At 39.0% G+C, this 19,505-nt stretch overlaps 2 protein-coding genes across 13 annotated transcripts in view; one reads left to right on the forward strand and one right to left on the reverse strand.

The window, feature by feature from the left end:
- The window catches only part of LOC105475969 (syntabulin), a 116,721-nt gene extending 108,943 nt beyond the window's left edge, over positions 1-7,778 (forward strand). For all 10 annotated transcript variants that reach the window (XM_011731502.2, XM_011731499.2, XM_011731506.2 and 7 more), the window contains 3 exons: positions 1,985-2,188; positions 3,971-4,120; positions 5,946-7,778. In XM_011731502.2, coding sequence (XP_011729804.1) covers positions 1,985-2,188; positions 3,971-4,120; positions 5,946-7,053 — 1,462 coding nt within the window. In that variant the 3' untranslated portion in view covers positions 7,054-7,778. The remainder of the gene's footprint in view (positions 1-1,984; positions 2,189-3,970; positions 4,121-5,945) is intronic.
- Positions 7,779-15,102: 7,324 nt separating this feature from the next.
- LOC105475970 (estrogen receptor binding site associated antigen 9) overlaps positions 15,103-19,505 on the reverse strand; it is a 28,179-nt gene continuing 23,776 nt past the window's right edge. For 2 of the 3 annotated variants that reach the window (XM_011731510.3, XM_011731508.3), the window contains exon 7: positions 15,103-17,431. In XM_011731510.3, coding sequence (XP_011729812.1) covers positions 17,311-17,431 — 121 coding nt within the window. In that variant the 3' untranslated portion in view covers positions 15,103-17,310. The remainder of the gene's footprint in view (positions 17,432-19,505) is intronic. The other variant, XM_024790978.2, reaches the window with a different exon arrangement.

Consider the following 19,505-nt stretch of genomic DNA (forward strand, 5'->3'; position numbering starts at 1 on the left):
ACCAGGGTACATGTTCCTTTCAGCTACTCATGAAGTTCTTTCTACTATGGGCTGCTGAAGTTGGTTTTGTCACAAAGCCATCAGCCCATCTGTTCCATATAAAGTGTCCTCACGAAGAGAAGAGCGGCATTCATTTGGATGATTTCAAAAGGAAAGAACTTTAACTTTAGAACTGGGTTACGTTTTATTTATGTATGGTTTGCAAGGTTGACAGCCAGTTGAAATTATATTTTATTGTAAATAAGTAATCATGGTTTCGAAGCCAAGTATACCCACACGCACACTTGCATTCACATTTACACACATTTCTCATTAAGATGTCAGTTGGATACAGCTGTAATTAAAATTGCAAAGAAAGGATTGTCAGAAAGCAGTACTACTATATGAAAGCTATCTTGTTTTCTCTTTTTTTTTTGCCATCAAGTAATATTCCTGACATAGAATTTTTATCCTGTTTAAGTAATTTCAACATTCTCAAGATGCTTCCTTACACTAGTGGGTGTCAAATCTCTGTAACAGGATTAACGGTGAAGTTTGAACAAGTTTATCATCTAATAATACTCTACAGTTGAGTCACCCTTAATAGCTTGTGGAATGTACTCACATGCATTCTTTGATTTGATTTTCACATCAATTCTGTGAGGAAGGTAGGAAAGGTGTGTGTGTGGGGGGGTGTGTGTGTGTGTTTTGATCTCCATGTTAAGTGGCTTACTTGCCTAAGTTCCTACTAAGTGGCAGTGCCAGTGACTCACACCTGGTTTATTTATTTAGCAGTCCTTTAGGGAACACTTACCATGTATCAAAAGTAGGAGGGTAGAAAGAACAGGCTGTTCCTGCCCTCAAGGATGCCCTAGGCTAGCAGGAAGGACAAATAAGTATGCAGTTGTGATGCCATGTGATAAGTCCAATGGTAGAAATTTGCACAGAGTTTTAGAGAGCATTAAGGAGTGCCCCTACACTGGCCTAGGAAAGGAAGAATATAGAGAAGGCTCTTTAGAGTAGGTTCCCATCAGTCTCGAAGTAGGAAATATCCTGGTATCCAGGGGCTTAGGGAAGGGAGCAAGAGAACATTCTAAGCAGAGGAGATTATGAGTTCAAAAACCTAAGGATGGTCAAGCATGGATCCTTCAGGAAACTGTAAGTCATTTGGAATGCTGTAGTACAGAGGGAGGAGGGAGGAGTGGTGGAGGATGGGGTTGGGTGGAGTGGTGGGATTAGACCTTGTGAACCATCTTAAGGAGGCTGGCCTTTGTTCTGGGGGCAGTGGGGAACCATGGCAAGGCTTTGAGGAGGACATTGAATCAGACTCCGTTTTGAAAGGCCACTCCAGCCACAAGCCAACCTTCTACTGGAGGGAGCAAAGCAAGAGGCAGGAGACCCAAGATGGGGCTGTTACAGTATTTCAGCAGTTAAATGACAAAAGTTGTCTTAAGTCATTGGGGCTAGAAAGAAATGAAAAAAAAATTTAAGTGATCAAAATTACCGATGATGCATTTATGAGTGCTGTTTATCTGCCCTGTTTTCTCCTCCTCCTTTATGTGCTACCACCTTCCCCCATCCTCCAAATGAGCCACATTAATTTTCTTACCCTGACGTGAACCAAACACAAATATTTCTAAACTGAAACAGGTGGACTAGAACAAAAACCACATCTTGAAAACAACGTCCAAAATAAACCTGAGCTAAATCAATATTCTACATTGTGTATGTTCTTAGCAGGCTATTGGGTGTAATCCAAAACAAGCTTTATGGCCAGAAACTATTTGAAAGAACAACAGAGGGAGAGGTTGCTTGTGCTGATGACACAAGGCTAGAAAATACCAGGCAGGTGGGAAGAAGGCCGCTCCGAAGGAAAGTCTACACAAATAATCGTATTGCCCCTTTCAACTCCATAAATTGGATTTCCTTAGATTTAGGGAGTAAGACATTAGCCCTTGGGCATCTGTAGCCCCAAGGATTTTAACATTTTTCATGCTTTTCCCAGTCGAGGTCCTCATGGGCGGAGTAATGGAGCTTCGTCACACAAGCCTGGCAGCAGCCCATCATCCCCACGGGAAAAGGACCTTCTGTCCATGCTGTGCAGGAATCAGCTGAGCCCTGTCAATATCCATCCCAGTTATGCACCTTCTTCCCCAAGCAGTAGCAATTCAGGCTCCTACAAAGGAAGCGACTGTAGCCCCATCATGAGGTGAGTCCTGCTTAATTCATGCATCTTAGTTTGTCCTACTTGGTAAGATTTTCTTTTAAAAAGAAAATAAGGGTTATACAACTCTTGATCCCTTGCCTGATTCTGCAACAAGACACTGCACTTTTCTTTCGGACATTCGGCTGATTCTTCAAGGGCTGCTGCAGAAAGAGCACAAGCCACAATTTCTAACAATGCGCAGCAATCTAAGCAGTTCCTGGATAGGGAGAGAAAATGCCACAGAGGCAGCAGGAGGCTGAGGCAGAAGAATTGCTTGAACCTGGGAGGCTGAGGTTCCAGTGAACCAAGATCACACCACTGAACTCCAGCCTGGACAACAGAGCAAGACTCCATCTCAAACAAACAAACAAACAAACAAAAACAACTTAAGATGATTCTGTAGGCACCTGTTGCTACAGGGGTGTGTGAAAGGTGGGGAGGGGTCCAACTCAGTCTGGAGCGATCCGGGGAGGCCTCCCTGAGAAAGTGAAGTGGAATTGAGGTCTGAAGAGCAAGCAAGAAGTTAATTCATATGAGGTTGTAGGGAGTGTGGAGCAGAAAGAAGGAACTGCATTTCCAAAGAGGCCATGACAGGAGGACTGGACAGTGGGCATGGACACAGGTCATCTTGGAGGCAGGCAGGTGCTCAGGGAGCCGGCAGCACGGTGGCTGGGACTGGGTCCAGAGTCAGGGAAGGAGCTGGCCGCCTTCCTCCTTCAGCCTTCTTCCTGCTGGGCATCCCTATTCTCGTCAGTCAGCTCTCTTACAGCAGAGATGCCCAGCTCCCAGCCAGGCCTGAGAGGGGCCAAGATTCCAGCAAGGGCTGTTTTGTAAAACATTGAGCCTCTCTTACAAAACACATTGGGGACAGTTAAGTAGAGGAAGAAACTTCTCCCCTTCAGAAGAAGGACCTTTCCATTTCCTCCAAACTGGCATACTCACAGCAGGGATTGATTTTAGAACAACTTGCATTCAGCAAATAGCCATCAGGATCTTTAGGCAGTGGCACACTGTGCGGAAACTTAGGTCATCTTGCTTGCTTCCTTCTCTTCTGCCCAGGCCCATCCCCTGACCCTCGCCCATTGTGCTGCCTGTTACTCTGAACTGACAGCTCAGGCATCTGGACAATGGTGCATTATTTTGTATGAGAACATTCCTAAGCCATAGAAAATTCTCCTCCTCCACTGTCCCTATTCTCTCCATAAGTACACAAATACCGCCTTCAATCTTCAAAGTAATTAACAGTCTTAAGATCTGCAGTTCTATTACAGCTCACCTTCTGAAGTGACGTCAGCCATTATTGAGGCTTAAGACTCCAGCACATAGCTGCCATTCCTTCTCAAGCTGTTAGCTGTGTCTGGGTCAATGTGGGTAGCTATAACAAAGTACCCTAGACGTTGGTCCATATCTTTTGAGAACCATGGGCTACATATTATAGGGTTAGGTCTGAGATCAGGGTGCCAGCAAGGTATGGTTCTGGGGAGGGCTGTCTTCTGGGCTGCAGACTGCTCACCTCTTAGTGTAACCTCACAGGGTGTAAAAAGAAAGCTAGAAAGCTCTCTGGGGTTCCTTTTATAAGAGCACTAATCCCATTTATGAAGGCTCCACCCTTATGAGCTAATTCCCAAAGTTCTCACCACCTAATACCATCATATTGGGGTAAGAATTTCAACATATGAATTCTGGAGGGACACAAACATTCAGCTGATAACACTCTGTGTTACTCTTCTTTTTATAGAAAAGGAAATGGCAAAAAGTAACATTTCATTACTTGGATTGTTTCAGGCGTTCTGGAAGGTACATGTCTTGCGGTGAAAATCATGGTGTCAGACCCCCAAATCCAGAGCAGTATTTGACTCCTCTGCAGCAGAAAGAGGTTACAGTGAGACACCTCAAAACCAAGCTGAAGGAATCTGAGCGCCGACTCCATGAAAGGTGAATCTGCCGTCCTTGCACAGTGGGGTGTAGGACAGTTTCTTTCTCCATAAAATGAAACATGAACCCAAACTATAGAAAGATAGAAAAGAAAAAATGATTGTATTCAATTTTTGTCAGATTTTTAAATCAGCCTCTGAAAAGAGCCATTTCATAATTCTGTGTGATTTGGCTGTTTCAGGAGTTCAGGGAGACCCGTCGGTTAGAGGGGATCCTTTTTGTTGTTGTTGTTTTGCAGTGTATACAGCTTTGATGTGAAATAATCGGGTGTGTGCATGACTATTTTTAAATGGCAAAAACACGTGAGCGAACAATCCCATACTTCCAGCAGAATGGGTCACACACCGTGGACCAATTAAGCCCTGTTTATATCCGTGCACGAATGGATATCTGTGTGCATTGTAATTCCTGCATGCTATTTTTGTGCTGAAGGAAGGGGCTCATTGTTCTTGGCCAAGTGTTAAGGTTGGAAAAAAAAAAAAAAAAAAAAGCCCATGCTTAAGAGATCTTATCTGAGGGAGAAGACTTTTGACATCTGGGCAGCAGGCCAGTTTTTCTGCTTGATGGTTTTCCCCTGGAACATTTTGGAACAGACCAGGAAAGCTCTGACCAGGGTAGCTGTGAGCTCAGGGTGAGGGTGGCATTTGCATTCTCTAAGAGTCTGGGCTACCTGATCAGCCCAAACCTGCTCTGCTGCTGCCACAAAGAAATAGAGAAAACTCAATGACCTTGGTTGCTAAAACTGTGGATAGATAAGGGCGCAGACTGTGAGGAAGGGACATTTTTCATCTTCCGAATTAATCTGGTTCATCATCTGTCTGAAATAGACTTGAGACCCAAACTCTCCTCTGGGGTGAGTTAGACCTTAAGTCCGGAAGTGTTTGGTCTGTGATTTGCCCAGTCCGTAGGAGGATTGGAGCACTCAAGGGAGGAAGGAATGGGAATGCAGTAAAACTTGGGAAAATATTCTAGCCTAAACTTAAATGAAAAATATTGATGTCTCTTCATATATATGAGGATCCTGACTACCCTATCTTCATATCCACTGAGAATGTAAGGACTGACTATGAAAAAATTATATGTAAGAAAGAATTTATATGCAAAGATCTTGAAGTAGGGTTGTCCTGTGAAGGATCTAAAAAGTAGGATCGCTTCTCCTTAGTGTAGGATGAATTCAATATTATCCCATCTGAGAGGAGATAGAATAAGCAGCTTGTCAACATGTAAAGTCCCTGCCATGTGTAGCATTTTATGATTTCAAAAATGTTTATCATTGGAATATCATCCGAACAATTTAGCAAGGCTAAAACTTATCAGTCTACCTTCTGTCTTTGATAGGTAATTAAAAGTGAACTGGCCTTTTCTTCCACAAACTATAGACATTTGGAAAGAGTAGGCTATGGAGATAGAAACACGCTAACAGATGCTAAGATGTTCTAATAATAACATTTTAAATATTAAGGATTGAGTAGACGATAAGACTTGTAACAGTGCAATATCTGACTCATAATGGGTACTCAAAAAAATTGTGGTAGCTATTTTGATTCTGATTCTGATGACTATTATTACTTTAGCCATTCTACAATTAAAGAGAAAGTTCATGGCTAATCTCTGCCAAAGAGAAAATGTACTGTTTCTTTAAGTTTAGGCTGGAGTGTTTTCTCAAGTTTTCTGTGTTCTCTTGAGTTCCCTGCATTCAAAACTGATTTCACATCTGTATTTCAAGTGGAAGAGTATGAGTTCTTGGCTCTGTGCCAGAACTGCCTGTTGCCCAGTTCAAAGGTATTTTATTTTTTTATTAACCATGCTTGTCTTGGCACTCTAGGGAAAGTGAAATCGTGGAGCTTAAGTCCCAGCTGGCCCGCATGCGAGAGGACTGGATTGAGGAGGAGTGCCACCGGGTAGAGGCCCAGTTGGCACTCAAAGAAGCCAGGAAAGAGATTAAACAGCTCAAACAGGTCATCGAAACCATGCGGAGCAGCTTGGCTGATAAAGATAAAGGCATTCAGAAATATTTTGTGGACATAAACATCCAAAACAAGAAGTTGGAGTCTCTCCTTCAGAGCATGGAGATGGCACACAGTGGCTCTCTGAGGGACGAACTGTGCCTAGATTTTCCATGTGATTCCCCAGAGAAGAGTTTAACCCTCAACCCCCCTCTTGACACAATGGCAGATGGGTTATCTCTGGAAGAGCAGGTTGCTGGGGAAGGGGTTGACAGGGAGCTACTGGTGGGAGATAGCATAGCCGATGGCACAGATTTGTTTGATGAGATGGTAACAGCCACCACCACAGAATCTGGTGACCTGGAGCTTGTGCATTCCACCCCTGGGGCTAATGTCCTGCAGCTGCTGCCCATGGTCATGGGTCTGGAGGAGGGCAGTGTGGTGGTGGAGCGAGCCGTACAGACCGACGTGGTGCCCTACAGCCCCGCCATCTCGGAGCTCATTCAGAATGTGCTGCAGAAGCTCCAGGACCCCTGTCCCTCGAGCTTGGCGTCCCCTGATGAGTCTGAACCAGACTCGATGGAGAGCTTCCCAGAGTCCCTCTCTGCCTTAGTGGTTGATTTAACTCCAAGAAATCCAAACTCAGCCATCCTTTTGTCTCCCGTGGAGACCCCGTCCGCCAATGTGGATGCAGAAGTCCATGCAAACCGCCTCATGAGAGAGCTGGATTTTGCAGCCTGCGTGGAAGAGAGGTTGGATGGTGTCATCCCACTGGCTCGCGGGGGCGTCGTGAGGCAGTACTGGAGCAGCAGCTTCCTGGTGGATCTCCTGGCTGTGGCTGCCCCCGTGGTCCCCACGGTTCTGTGGGCATTCAGTACTCAGAGAGGGGGAACGGATCCTGTCTATAACATCGGGGCCTTGCTCAGGGGCTGTTGCGTGGTTGCCCTGCATTCGCTCCGCCGCACCGCCTTCCATATCAAAACCTAAATAGAAGTTGTTGTTACTGTGTGCCAATGTGTCCCATGTGGGTTGTGCCAGGTAGAGAAACAGGAGGTCGATCTGTGACGGTTTCTATTCTGTCGTTTTGCTCCTCGGTATTTGATTTGCACTATATTTAGTTGAAGCCTGTTCACTGTTTAAAACCGGAGGTATCTTCAAAGGCATGGAGACCTGGTTCTAGTAAATGTCCCACCAGTGCGGTATAGAAAGCATGCTCATGACCCTGCCGTGTCGTCTGAGGTACCCGTTCTTATCCTAGTGGTTCAGGAAGAGAAAATGCAGTTTGCACTTTCAAGACAGCTTCTCTAAGGCTGGCATGTTATCTCCTTGCTTTGCTTTGTGCCGTTTTAAAATGTGTAATCGTTCCAGCATTCCAATGGTCTTGTGCATAGCAGGGGACTGTAACCAAAAATAAACATGTATTTGTGTAATTGGTTTGAAGAAGTCTTGAATAGCTCTTTAGTGTCTTACTTGGGGTTGATAAGATTTGAGTGTCTGCAATTTTTTACTAAATGTAGCTACAAAGTCTTAAATGGCTTGTTTGTTCTTAACCTGTTAATTGATGAAACTGTGCATAAGTTTACAATGTACTAACTTATTTTGCTTATTATATATAGTGTTTTGTTGGAAATTGTAACCACACACTTCAGCATGATGAAAATAAAGATTAGTGTTTCCATTTAAATAAAAGTTTTATCCTCCTATAAAATAATTATCTCTGTGATTTTACTTCTATGTATAAGAAAGACAATGAAGAGCAGATCTAACATCTTTATCAATAGGGGTCTGTAAAAATTGAATTAAATTAGAAAGAGGGAAAAAGAGTTATTAAATAAAGGTGAAGATTTCCTACCCTTACTTAAAAAGCATCATTTCTGAGTACAAGTAGCTTTGTTTACTTTGAAATTGCCCATACGCTAGTTTGTCTACATGTTTATGCAGTAAGTACATCTTGAGTGTTTTCATGAACGTTGGGTTGATTTAAGCATGCTAGGTGTTCAGGAGAGGGAGAATATGGTAGTGACATACAGCTTCCTTCCCCAGAATGATAGGATGAGGGTGGGTGGCTGGGAAGGGATGAGAAGGTATTGGATCTATGTTCATCTAGTACTTACACCAAAATTTTGAGATTAGTATTTTATACACATAAGAGAGCTAAGCCTCAAAGAGGAAAAATGTTCAGGATCTCAGAACTCATCTCTCCAGAAGCCATGATTTCAAGTGTCTACAAAAGCAAATGCCTTTTCTAATTTGCCACACAAAGGGAAGAGGCTGGAAAATACCCTAAGTCCTCATCCAGAAACTCTTCTTCCATAGCACTTACCACCTTTAAACATACCACCCTTTTACTTACAATGTCTTGGTTATTACCCATCTTTCCCACTAAGATATTAGCTCCATGAGGGAAAGGATCTGTGTTCTGTTTTGTTCACAGGTGTATGTCAAGAACCTAGAACAAATGAAATAATAAGACTTAGAATTTGATAGCACAACAGGGAACCTATAATCAGTAATAATTTAATTGCATATATTAAAATAATTAAAAGAGTATAATTGGATTGTTTTTAACACAAAGGATGCTTGAGGGGATGGATACCCCATCTTTCGTGATGTGACTATTACATGCACATTGCCTGCCTGTACCAAAATCTCATGAGCCCTATATAGACACCTACTGGGGATGCCCAAAATATTTAAAAAATATTTTAGTTTTCTAAAAACAAGATTTAAAAATTTAAAAATAACTTGATACAGTACCTGGTACACAGTGGAAAGTCTAAAAATTGCTGTTGAATGAATTAATCCAGCAAATACCAGGTACTCCGATGCTAACTGGGCACTTTCCAGGATGGGTCTTAAATAGTGAAGGAGACAGACAAGGTTTCTGTCCTCAGGAAGCTTACGTTCTGTGTCTGTGAGGGACACAACATGCCATCGAATAAACAAAAGATGGTTTCAGATAGTGGTAAATGCCTCAAAGGAAATAAGGTGTTTTGACCAAGTGTGGCAGAGGTGAAAACAAGGGACACATCTCTGAAGAAATAACGTTGGTGGGAATGGATGAAAAAGAGTCAATCATGAGAAAATATGGGACAAAATCTTGTTGCAAGAGCAACAAATTCAAAGGCCATCAGATAGAATGGGCTCACCATGTGACAGGAGCATCCTGGAGGTCAGTGTGGCTGGAGCAGAGTGAGAAGGAAGGAGAAAGTTGGAGTAGACAGGAAGCTGCTTCATATGGGGTCACATAAACCATGGTAGAGGTTTCAGTTTATTCAGGGACACCATTTAGGGGTCTATTGTAATGTCCAGATGAGAGATGATGCCAATTTCGAGGTGGAAGGAGATACAGAGATTAAGTTGAATAATTACAGATATAGCTTGAAGATAGAACTAATGTGATTTGCTGATGGATTAAATGTGGAGTAAGGAAAAGAAAAAAAATAGGGGTGACTCAGGTTTTTGGCTCGAGCAATTGGATCAGTGGTGGCCGCATTTGCTCAGAATGGGAAGAGTTCAAGAGAAACAAGTTTGGGAAAATAAAACTGAGATGTCTATTAAAATATCTATGTGGAGGCATCAAGAGTAACTGTATATATAAATGTGAAAATCAAGGGAGCTGTCAGGAGTAGAGTTGTAACACTGAACCTTTCTGGCATTTGTGTGGTAATTAAAACCATGGGAACAAATGAGGTCATCCAGGAAGAGTGTAGAGAAGGCAAAAAGGTCAAAAATGGATTTTTGAGGTACTTCCACATTTAGGTAGAGGTGGAATATGAAGAACCAACAAAACAGCCAAAGAAATAACAGCCCAAAATGTAAGAGCAAAACTAGGTGACTAGTAGTATAAAAACCAAGAGAAGAGAGTAATTCAAGAAGAATGGAACAGTCAATTGTGTTGAAGTCCCACCAAGAGATTGAGTAGTAGTATGAGAATAGTTACATAGTCACTGGCTTTGACAGCAAGGTCTTAGTGACTGTGTCAAGATCAGTCCTTGGAGAAATGGGGATGGAAGGCCAATTGGAGCAGGTTGAAGAGTGAATGGAAGAGAGAAAGTGGAAAGAAATATGTGCTGCTGACTTTTTTTAAGTTTTACAATGAAGGAGAATAGGAAATTGAGTGGTAGTTAAAAGGAGATATAAGGTCAAAGGTTAATTTTTCAATATTGAGAAGAGACAGAACATGTTTGTATGCTTTTGTGATTGGGTCAATGAAGAGAAACAAATTAATGACATAGGAGGGAATAAAATAATAAAAAATTATAAATTAATTGAGGAAGGAGAGCCCTTGAAAAGAAGGGATAGGATCCAGGGCATGGGAATATGTGCGTGAGGAGAGATGGTTTGTCTCTGATAGGACATTTCTACTGAAATACACACGTGTCTCAAGCACACACATTTGTATTTACACATCTTGCAGCTCTCGTCAGCAGTAGAAGGATTTGTTTGAAATGGAAGGGAAACTATTTCTGGAGGTGAATAATCGGAAGTGTCCCAAAATAATGAGCCATGCTGACTCAGGTCCCTTCCTGTAGTCCTGCCCAGATCAATACTTAGATACTGGTATCTTCCTTAAAGTCCCTCCTTGTGCTTATTTTAAGTCATTGCTAAGAGCATTTTTATTTAAAAAAATTATAAGCCTGTTTTGAATATCTGCTTGTTTCCATATAAACAAATATAACTACACAAACTCAGCATTGTTCTTCATCAATTCAAGTTGGAGGGAAAGGATAGGCTCTGGTTAGAAAGAATTCTCCACAAACCACAAATATTTATTGTCAGATTGGATGCAGCTGATCACCCATAGCAAACAGTTTTATCGTCTTAATGTCCTATATCCTCCTTTACATAAACCAAAAGATTCAAACAACCCATTGGAGACACTGGACACCCCCTCACCCTCCCTCTCCTCCTTCTTCAGGGTTTCAGCTGTATAGTCTGTGGAAAATTACTGCTTTTATTCAGAACAGTCTCTCACAAATGAGTCCCTTGGAGTAACTAAAAGATGGAACATGTTTGCCTTTTGGAAGCCCAAGGCATTGGCTGGTTTTGTGGATAGGATGATCTGATTCCATAGAAAGAAGTGCCTCGAAGTTGCTTTCAGTAATTAGAGTGCCTGTGATGTACAAACAGGCAGGAAAATGGAAAAAACAAGAACAATCCCACTCTATTGAACAAATTGCTGTCCCATGAAAGCAAATGTTAAACATTTCCTACAGTTACGTGTGCAAACATTCCAATTTATAAGAAAAGATTTTTCCCAAAGGGATATGTTGACCTTTCCAAGTTGAGCTGTTCAGAAAAGAGGGAAAAAAATGCAATGCACTCAGATGCCAAGCGTTTCTGACATTTGTGGCAGAAGAAAAAGGAAGTCTGTGATTTGCATTTATCATTTGCCCTGCCTAAGTAGTGGTTGGGTCTGATATGTCTTCCTCTTGAGGGTTTTTCATTTTGAAAGATTTGGGGTAGTTTCCCATTTCCATTTTGGGTCAGTGAGCACTTGAAAAAATTTTATTTCCTTCCAATCTTGCCGGCAAAATGTGCACAATGAGGCAGTAGCCTAGGAAATTAATAGTTTATAACAAATCTTGAAAGAATGTCATCAGACTCTCAATTGTCCTGAACAAAAACAATTAGAAAGTCCAAATAGAATAAAACAGGCTTGTATCAGGTAATTATTTTAAACCCACTGGATGTACTGCTGTGCACTGATTTTCCCACAATCATAATGATTGTTATAATGGTTACAATAACTTCAAAGAATTTTAAAATTTAAAAAAGGTTTAAGTGCTACTTAGAAGAGTTTTTGTTAGAAGATTGAAATATTTTTAGTAGCATTCAAGTTTGTTAAAAGATGTACAACTTTAACGCGTATTTTAGACATTTAAAAACTCCAATATATAAAACACATACAAATGAGCATACAGGCTGGAAGCCCTGCCACTGACCTCCCCCTACCCCCTGCGCGGGTCCTGGTATTACTTCTGAGAATGACTTGCATGTCATTTCCCTATATACCAGGTTCTTTGAAAACTTTCAGTTCATGTAAGATCTCATATATGAAAACTGTTAATTGAAATACTGCTCTGGTTAATGCTGAAGATATGTTTCTCTATTGCCCTAAATAAGGAATGCTTAACAGAATTGTTTTCTAAACCTTTGTTACAAAATTTGTCTGCCAGTGCTCTATTGGTTTAACTATGAAGAGGACCTCATTCTCTCTCCCTCAGATTATAGAAGCCATGTAAGTATCTGGGACTATCATGATACATATAAGATGACGATGCATTATAAAATCAAGTCTGACTCACCTTGTGAATATTAAAAGTAGGTATCATGGCTTCTCTAATTTGATGGTGCAGTTAAGAACCTCCTTCCCCTTCCTCACAATTAAATAGCTCACAGTGTTTGAAACGGTTTGCCAGCCTCACTTTCTACAGTAAACAATAGGTGCTGGCATTTTAAACTGACCTTTAATTTTTCTGAACCAGCACATTATTTCTAGCTTGTTGGTTGTATACAGAAAATGAAAAATGAAAGCAGACAATAATTTTTACATCTCCCACTGGAAGTTGTACATGGACAAGTTTTAAAAATGATCGCCCATGCACTGTCTCACTCTATAAGGGCTCCTTCTAATCAAGACAGATTAGGTAATTACAAGGTTCAGATGCACTGCAGAACCTCACAAAGCAATAAAAGCACTTGTATTTTCACATTTTAAACTTAAATGTGACAAGTTAAATATATCTGTATTCTTATGCACATCTTCACTTAGCACTGCAATAAAATGCTGAGTTAATTTCAGAGGCCACTATATCTGATGATGGCGTTTTCTCCATAAAATAGGTAAGCACTGCGTTTATTCAGGAATAGTCAACAGGTTTGGAAATGGCATTGCTGTATAAGAATTCAAATTAAGGTCTGAATATTTTAACAAATAAAACTAATCATGGGCAGTAGTTAATATCTTATAAAGAGCCAAAATTGCTCCAAGAATTAAGTCAACATACTGATCAGAGTATGTCCTTTGAATTTTCTACACAAGGAGATGTTCTCTTCTGTGCCATTCATTCTCTCAACCAAAACCTAAAGACACTCGCTAATAACTGACAAGGTCAGGGACAGTTTGTAGCAGGAAGGCCTCTAGGTACAATACTGGTCTGCACATGCATAGAACCTGTGGTCTTGACCTCATTATAATTATGACCCCATCAAGTGAGCTAATTGGCTTATTTCTGCAGGTGTGTGAATATAAACCACATTTCATTTTGCCTTATCTGACCCAAATTAACTGCAAAATACATAATTATATGGCACTGATATTCAACAGTTGTCATTTATATGAAAATAAAAACCAAGCTAATTTTCTTCATATTTATTAAATTACTAGAAAACACAAATTGGTATTATCTTCTATAATTTGTAATGCTATCTTCATTAAGAACTAGGAGAAACTTTAAAAGGCTTTTTGGCAGCTCATAGTTCCATCAAGAGAGGCCTTAGAAATCATAGTCCACATAGACTATTGATTAACCACTATTATAACCTCCTCTCAAAAGCTGCTATTTTCCATCCCATTAATCAAGTACACAATTTATTTTCTAAGCCTTGGTTTCCTTATATGTGAAATAAGGGTAATATCTCTCTTACAAGATTGCTAAGAGTCATTGATATAATTAGTCAAAGACTCAGACTTACAATAAATGTTCTCTGTCTTGCTAAATTTCAAGTTCAATTTAAAGATGTGTATAAAATACTGCAAAATTAGGCAACTTCTCCCACTCTTTGCAGGGAAGGCGTTGCCAATACCACTGAATGGTGAGATGTGGGAAGTATACAGGGCCTCATACCAACTTCCAACTATTGAGTGCTTATACTGAACACTTACGTACAGTCTCAATCCTTACAACCACTATTTCCATTTAAAAGACTTGTAAACTCCGGCAATTTGTTTAATGCTGTACTAGCTCTACGGAAGCTCTAAGAACTCTGGGAACCTCTCAGAGCTGGTGTGATCTGATCAATGTACATAAGGAAAGCATCTACCGAAAGACTCCCTGAAAGGAAGTCCCCTGAAAGGGAAGGCTGGGATAATCTTGGACTGGCTGCAGACTTTCAGTGAGCTTCTCTGCAAAAGTTTCCACTGGTGAACGAGCAGTGTCAGCAGGGGGTATGAAAGGATAGAAACAAATGTGTTGTATGAGGGTAAAAGACGGTCAAGGAGGTCCCTAGAATAGAGTGTTTCTTCAAGCTATAGAAGATCGAAGGTGTCTGGTGAAAAAGCATTTTACTAGCTCTCAAAACTTACTCTGGTTATTGAGTATGCCCAATGGTCATGACCAAGAGGGATGGAAGATAAAAAGTAGAAGGCAATGTAAAAAAATCAAAATACAGTTGAGTACAAAAGGAGTGCCTAGCTGTTGCTGTAAGCTTGGGATAGTTTTGGTTACATTAAAGTGAAAGGAATTACACAAAGAAAAAAGTAAGTCTCTTCATATTGTATTAGGACAGATCAGTTCAAATTTAAAAAAAACTATGTAAATGACAAAAACAAGTGTATTAGCTACTAAATATGCTCTTCATGAACCTACTATCTTCTTCAGCCCTCCAGTTCACCTGAGAGGGTATAAGCTCCTTCCCTGGAACAATCTGTAGGCTCTAGTCCACTCCCAACCTCCCAGCATGGATCCATTCAGAACCCTAACTGTCATGTTTGCTTACACACCTAAAGATTTCCTTTGAGCAAGGGGCTTAAGGAGTATGAAAATCATTGTTGATTATTCCAAATCTGAACTTCATAGGATCAAACAAGTTGAGTATGTTAGCTCTGACTGGCTCAAACCATCCTTTAGGAAACATACCATTCTCAACAAAATTCAAGCTTTTTGGAACACTGACTATGGTTAGGTTTACACCATGGTGGTAGCTTGTAGTGTTGGAAGCTCGATCCAGATGCTGATTTCTCTAGGTACCTTCTGCCCAGTCACCAATCTTCATCAAGAAACAACCTAGAAATAATCACCCAGAGGCGAGTGCATGTCAAAACTGAGAAATTTGGATGCAGAATTTAAAATTTTCAGTTCTAAAATATCAACTCAATTAAACATGTTACAGGAAATGGCTAGAAACTATGAAATTACATTAAAAAAAAAAACACAAGGTAAGTTTCACATGTCTTTGATTACTTGTTATCTCAGTACATGAAATGCACAATTTTGGTAATGGTTAAAATGTCACTAATTCTATCTAAGCCTACCAGTATTTCTTATTACTTCTAATAAGCATCTAAAACTGACAATTCTTTATTGAAATCAATAAAACAAAAAATAGAAACCGTAAATTTAGTAGCTAAAGGAGACAGTATGCTACCATGAATTGTTTATCATATGCATTTAACTCAGTGACTACTTTTGGGACCAAAATATACCCAAGTTAATACAGGAATTTAGTTTACACATCAATAGAGATAAAATAAATTCCAGAATTGTTACCTATTCTTTCCACAAGAAAAATATATTTCTTCCTAATTAATCATACTAACTATAATTTCTAACCTCTTTATTTTTAAATAACCAAAAACCAAAAAGCCAAAAAACAACAACAAAAAAAACCTCAAACATATGAAAATCATGACCAAAGCAAACTTAAATACTTTTCAGTTACTGGGGAAAAGCAATACAAGTAATTGAGCTAAAGGAAGTTTTATCCTTTATGAACTCCAAATTTAGACAAGCCATGTTGTATTCCCATAATAACTAAATATAAATACAAAGAAGGAAGAGAATACATTATTAAAACTTTGAGCCCAGTTCTATTTAAGTTGGGAGTTTATTAGCAGAAATTCTAATGAATATAACTGGAAATTTAATTTGGGGCTATAACAAACTCTGTATCAAAGTTAAATTTCATCTTATTCTATAATCACATTTAGTCTGGAATCTTAGGCTAAGGGCTTAAAGGGTTCTCATTGTATAACTTATGATTTTTCTATAAAATATCACTTTAAGTAAAATAAATTAGCAAGGTTTGGCCTGTAGAGTATCTATGACATTTTAAAATCTCACAGAGTGTTGATTCTAGGCAGTAACTTAGTAAAAATCTTTAAAAATTCTAAAATGATAGGAAAATCGAGCTGGATGCATTTCAGTTGTGATGAAAAGGTTAATGGGATTTTAAACTATCAAGTCTACTTTTCCCCTATAAACACAGTATTTAACTATTTCCTTAAGACTATTTTGGAGCCAATCAACAGCATAAATAAAAGATTATTATTCCTACCTTTATGATTTAATGAATCAATAATGTTATCCTAGCCAATAACACAGGTAACCTACATAATGTCGGACATCTAAAGCTAATACAGAAATCATCTACAAGCTTTGAAATATTTGACCTGATGGCTTTATGCATTTGTAAATTAATGGCTTTTGGGATGGAGGAAGACCTAAGGCACTCAAAGATACCACAACATCTTAAAATCTATAGTGAAAGGAAAAAACTACTAATACTAGTTCTTAAAACTCACAAGTTATAATGTAAAACAAATGTCATTTTAGTTGATTTTCAATGTTTATACATGCGGTATAAATTACATGTATGACATTACAACACCAATCCAAAAGAAAACAATGATGTACAAAATGTTTATGATAAATAAAATTATTGCATTTAATGTCATTTTCATGAAATGAAAATCATCAAATTCCTTAATGTTGTATCAAACGTAAACAATACCAGTTCAAATTAGAGAGAATGTATGTCAACACCAACTTTTGACAAAAATAAGAAAGCTAAAGCCCTACAATTTATCTAATTTAGGTCAGGTAACCATGGAAACAAAAGAATATTAAAATTATTTATTTTATCATTATGCACATTGAAGGAAATCATAACAGACCTTTTCCACCATAAAATTATATACACCCATTTATTTAGCTAGAAACACTAGCTTGAGAGGTACTGATATATTCCATTTGTGATACTTTCTGTACAGCAAACAAATGTCTTATATTTGGAGCACGTTGAAGAAAACATTGTCTCAAGTCTTTTTTGTTTTTTTGAGTCTCAATCACTAAGAGTTCAAGGTACTTTGGGAGAATCCTGGTGTCCTGGATGGCTTGATCAATGTATTAAAATCAAGCAGTGTATATTCTTAAAATACTCTTACATCCATACAAATGTTGCTAGAGTTGTGGAGCTGAGATTTCTCCTACTGGCATGATAAAATGTGAAGAACATGTGTTATGAAAGTTTCACACCAATTTTATTTTGTTCCTTCTTCATTAGCCGTTGTGCTTCCTTTTCCATTTTCTTCCTTTGTTGTTCGGCTGCTCTCTTTTCTCTGTCTGCTAGTTTCTGCTGTCTGAAAAGAAATATATTTTTACTTTTAGAAAATAGTTACTACACAGGTAAAATGGCAAATAAATTCTAGAAACAAATAGCAGTGCCTTTTTATCACCACCAAATAAAATGTTGAAAGTCTTGAAATCTTCTCACTAACTTGAAAATTCCAAATATTTTCAAAAACAGGATTTCTCTTAGTTCCTAGAACATGACTTGTGAAGTAGAAGAAATATTATCTCTATTTTACAAATAAGTAAAATGAGGCATAAAGGCTACGTAACTGGCCGAAGTCATAGGATTAAGTACAGGGATAAGAACCCACATCTTCTGACACTTCTTATTCAGATTATCTCCATTTCGTAAAACAGTACTTCCATTGAACCACATCTTTTTCTGGGGATACCATTCAGAAAAGCTTGATATTGAGCTTGATAATCTCCTGTTAATATAGTAGTTATAAACAGCCAGTATTTAAAGAGAATGATGAACACAGCTGAACAGAACACATGCTCCAAAAAGAAAACGGAAACTTAAGATACACCTTCCACCTAGAATCTAGAAATAAATTTCAAGATTAACATGTGACTAACTCTACCAAAGAGAAGAGTGGTGGGTATTTAATCAAATACTGCATGTTCTCACTTACAAGTGGGCGCTAAATTATGAGAACACATGAACATACAGAGAACAATGCATACTGGGACCTACCAGAAGGGAGGAGGTTAGACAGAGGGAGAGGATCAGGAAAAATAATGGATATTAGGTTTAATACCTGGCTGATGAAATAATCTGTATGACAAACCCCCTTGACACGTTTACCTATGTAACAAACCTGCACATCCTGCACATGTACCCCTGAACTTAAAAGTTTTTTTTTAAAAAAAGAGAGGTAGGTATTTACTAATTACACTTTGTGAAACACATACCCCTTCCTTACTTTTTCCATAACTCCACTGACCCAGACTCACTCTCTCTATCTTTATTGATTGGTTTATGTAGGGAGTGGAGGTAGGAGTGGGATGATGAAACAGGACAGAGCAGAGTGAACATACGTTGGTCCTGGATCTGAAGGGTTAGGGTGTGAGAAAATCGTTCAAGTATGCAGCGTTGAGGAAGGAAGCTACAGGTCACAATTGGGCATGGAATAGGCAACATTACGTTATATGCAGAAAAATCCAAAGTGGATTATCTATGTCTGGGGGAGATCAATACTGACTACAGTGAGTGAAAAGTATGTACAGTTTTCAATCATAAACAGGAGTAGGCAGAGTTATGGATGACCAAAATTCAAGAAAGTAAAGAAACTATTTTTGGCAACATTTTGACTTTTGCTATCAATTTCTGAAGAACAGTTTTAAAAAATCTATTTTTCATCACTCTGCTCATGTTCAAGAAAAACTAATAATCTGAACTAAAAATTTCAAACCAGAAGAAAAAAGGAAGGTAAGGAAAAAACTATAAAGGGCTGGCTAGGCTATAAACAAGTGAGATAACAAAGTTTTGACCTGGTTACTAGCTAAAATAATATAAGGGCTGAGCACCTCAAATACAAAAATCCAAAATCTGAAATGCTCCAAAAATCTGAAATTTTTTGAGGGCTGACCTGATGCTCAAAGGAAATTGTCACTGGAGCGTTTCAGATTTTAGATTTTCATACGTGAGATGATGAACCAGTAGTAGAACACAAATATTCTAAGGTTTCAAAAATTTCAAAATCTGAAACACTTCTGGTTCCAAGCATTTTGGAAAGGGATACCCAATCTGTATCAAAAACTAAAATGTAAAAGAGACAACGTAAGAGATAGCTGCAGACGACAATACATTTTACCTATCCAGATTCATGCTGGGAATTATTAAAGTACCAGAATCATCATTCTTAGCAATACTGATCACAGTACTGGCAGCATTTTATAGTGGCAATAGGAAAAAAGCTCAGAGTTAGAAGATACGGAATGTGGGTACACTTTTAAAATGCTCAGTGTCTATTCAGGGGCAGTAACAATGTACTGACGCCTCCATTTCTCTTTGGCTCTACCTATGTACTTGCAGCATGAAGCATGTCTATTGCAGATTAACAATCTCACTCTCCCAAG

The sequence above is a fragment of the Macaca nemestrina genome, chromosome 8, assembly GCF_043159975.1.
Source record: "Macaca nemestrina isolate mMacNem1 chromosome 8, mMacNem.hap1, whole genome shotgun sequence".
Classification (NCBI taxonomy): Eukaryota; Metazoa; Chordata; class Mammalia; order Primates; family Cercopithecidae; genus Macaca; species Macaca nemestrina.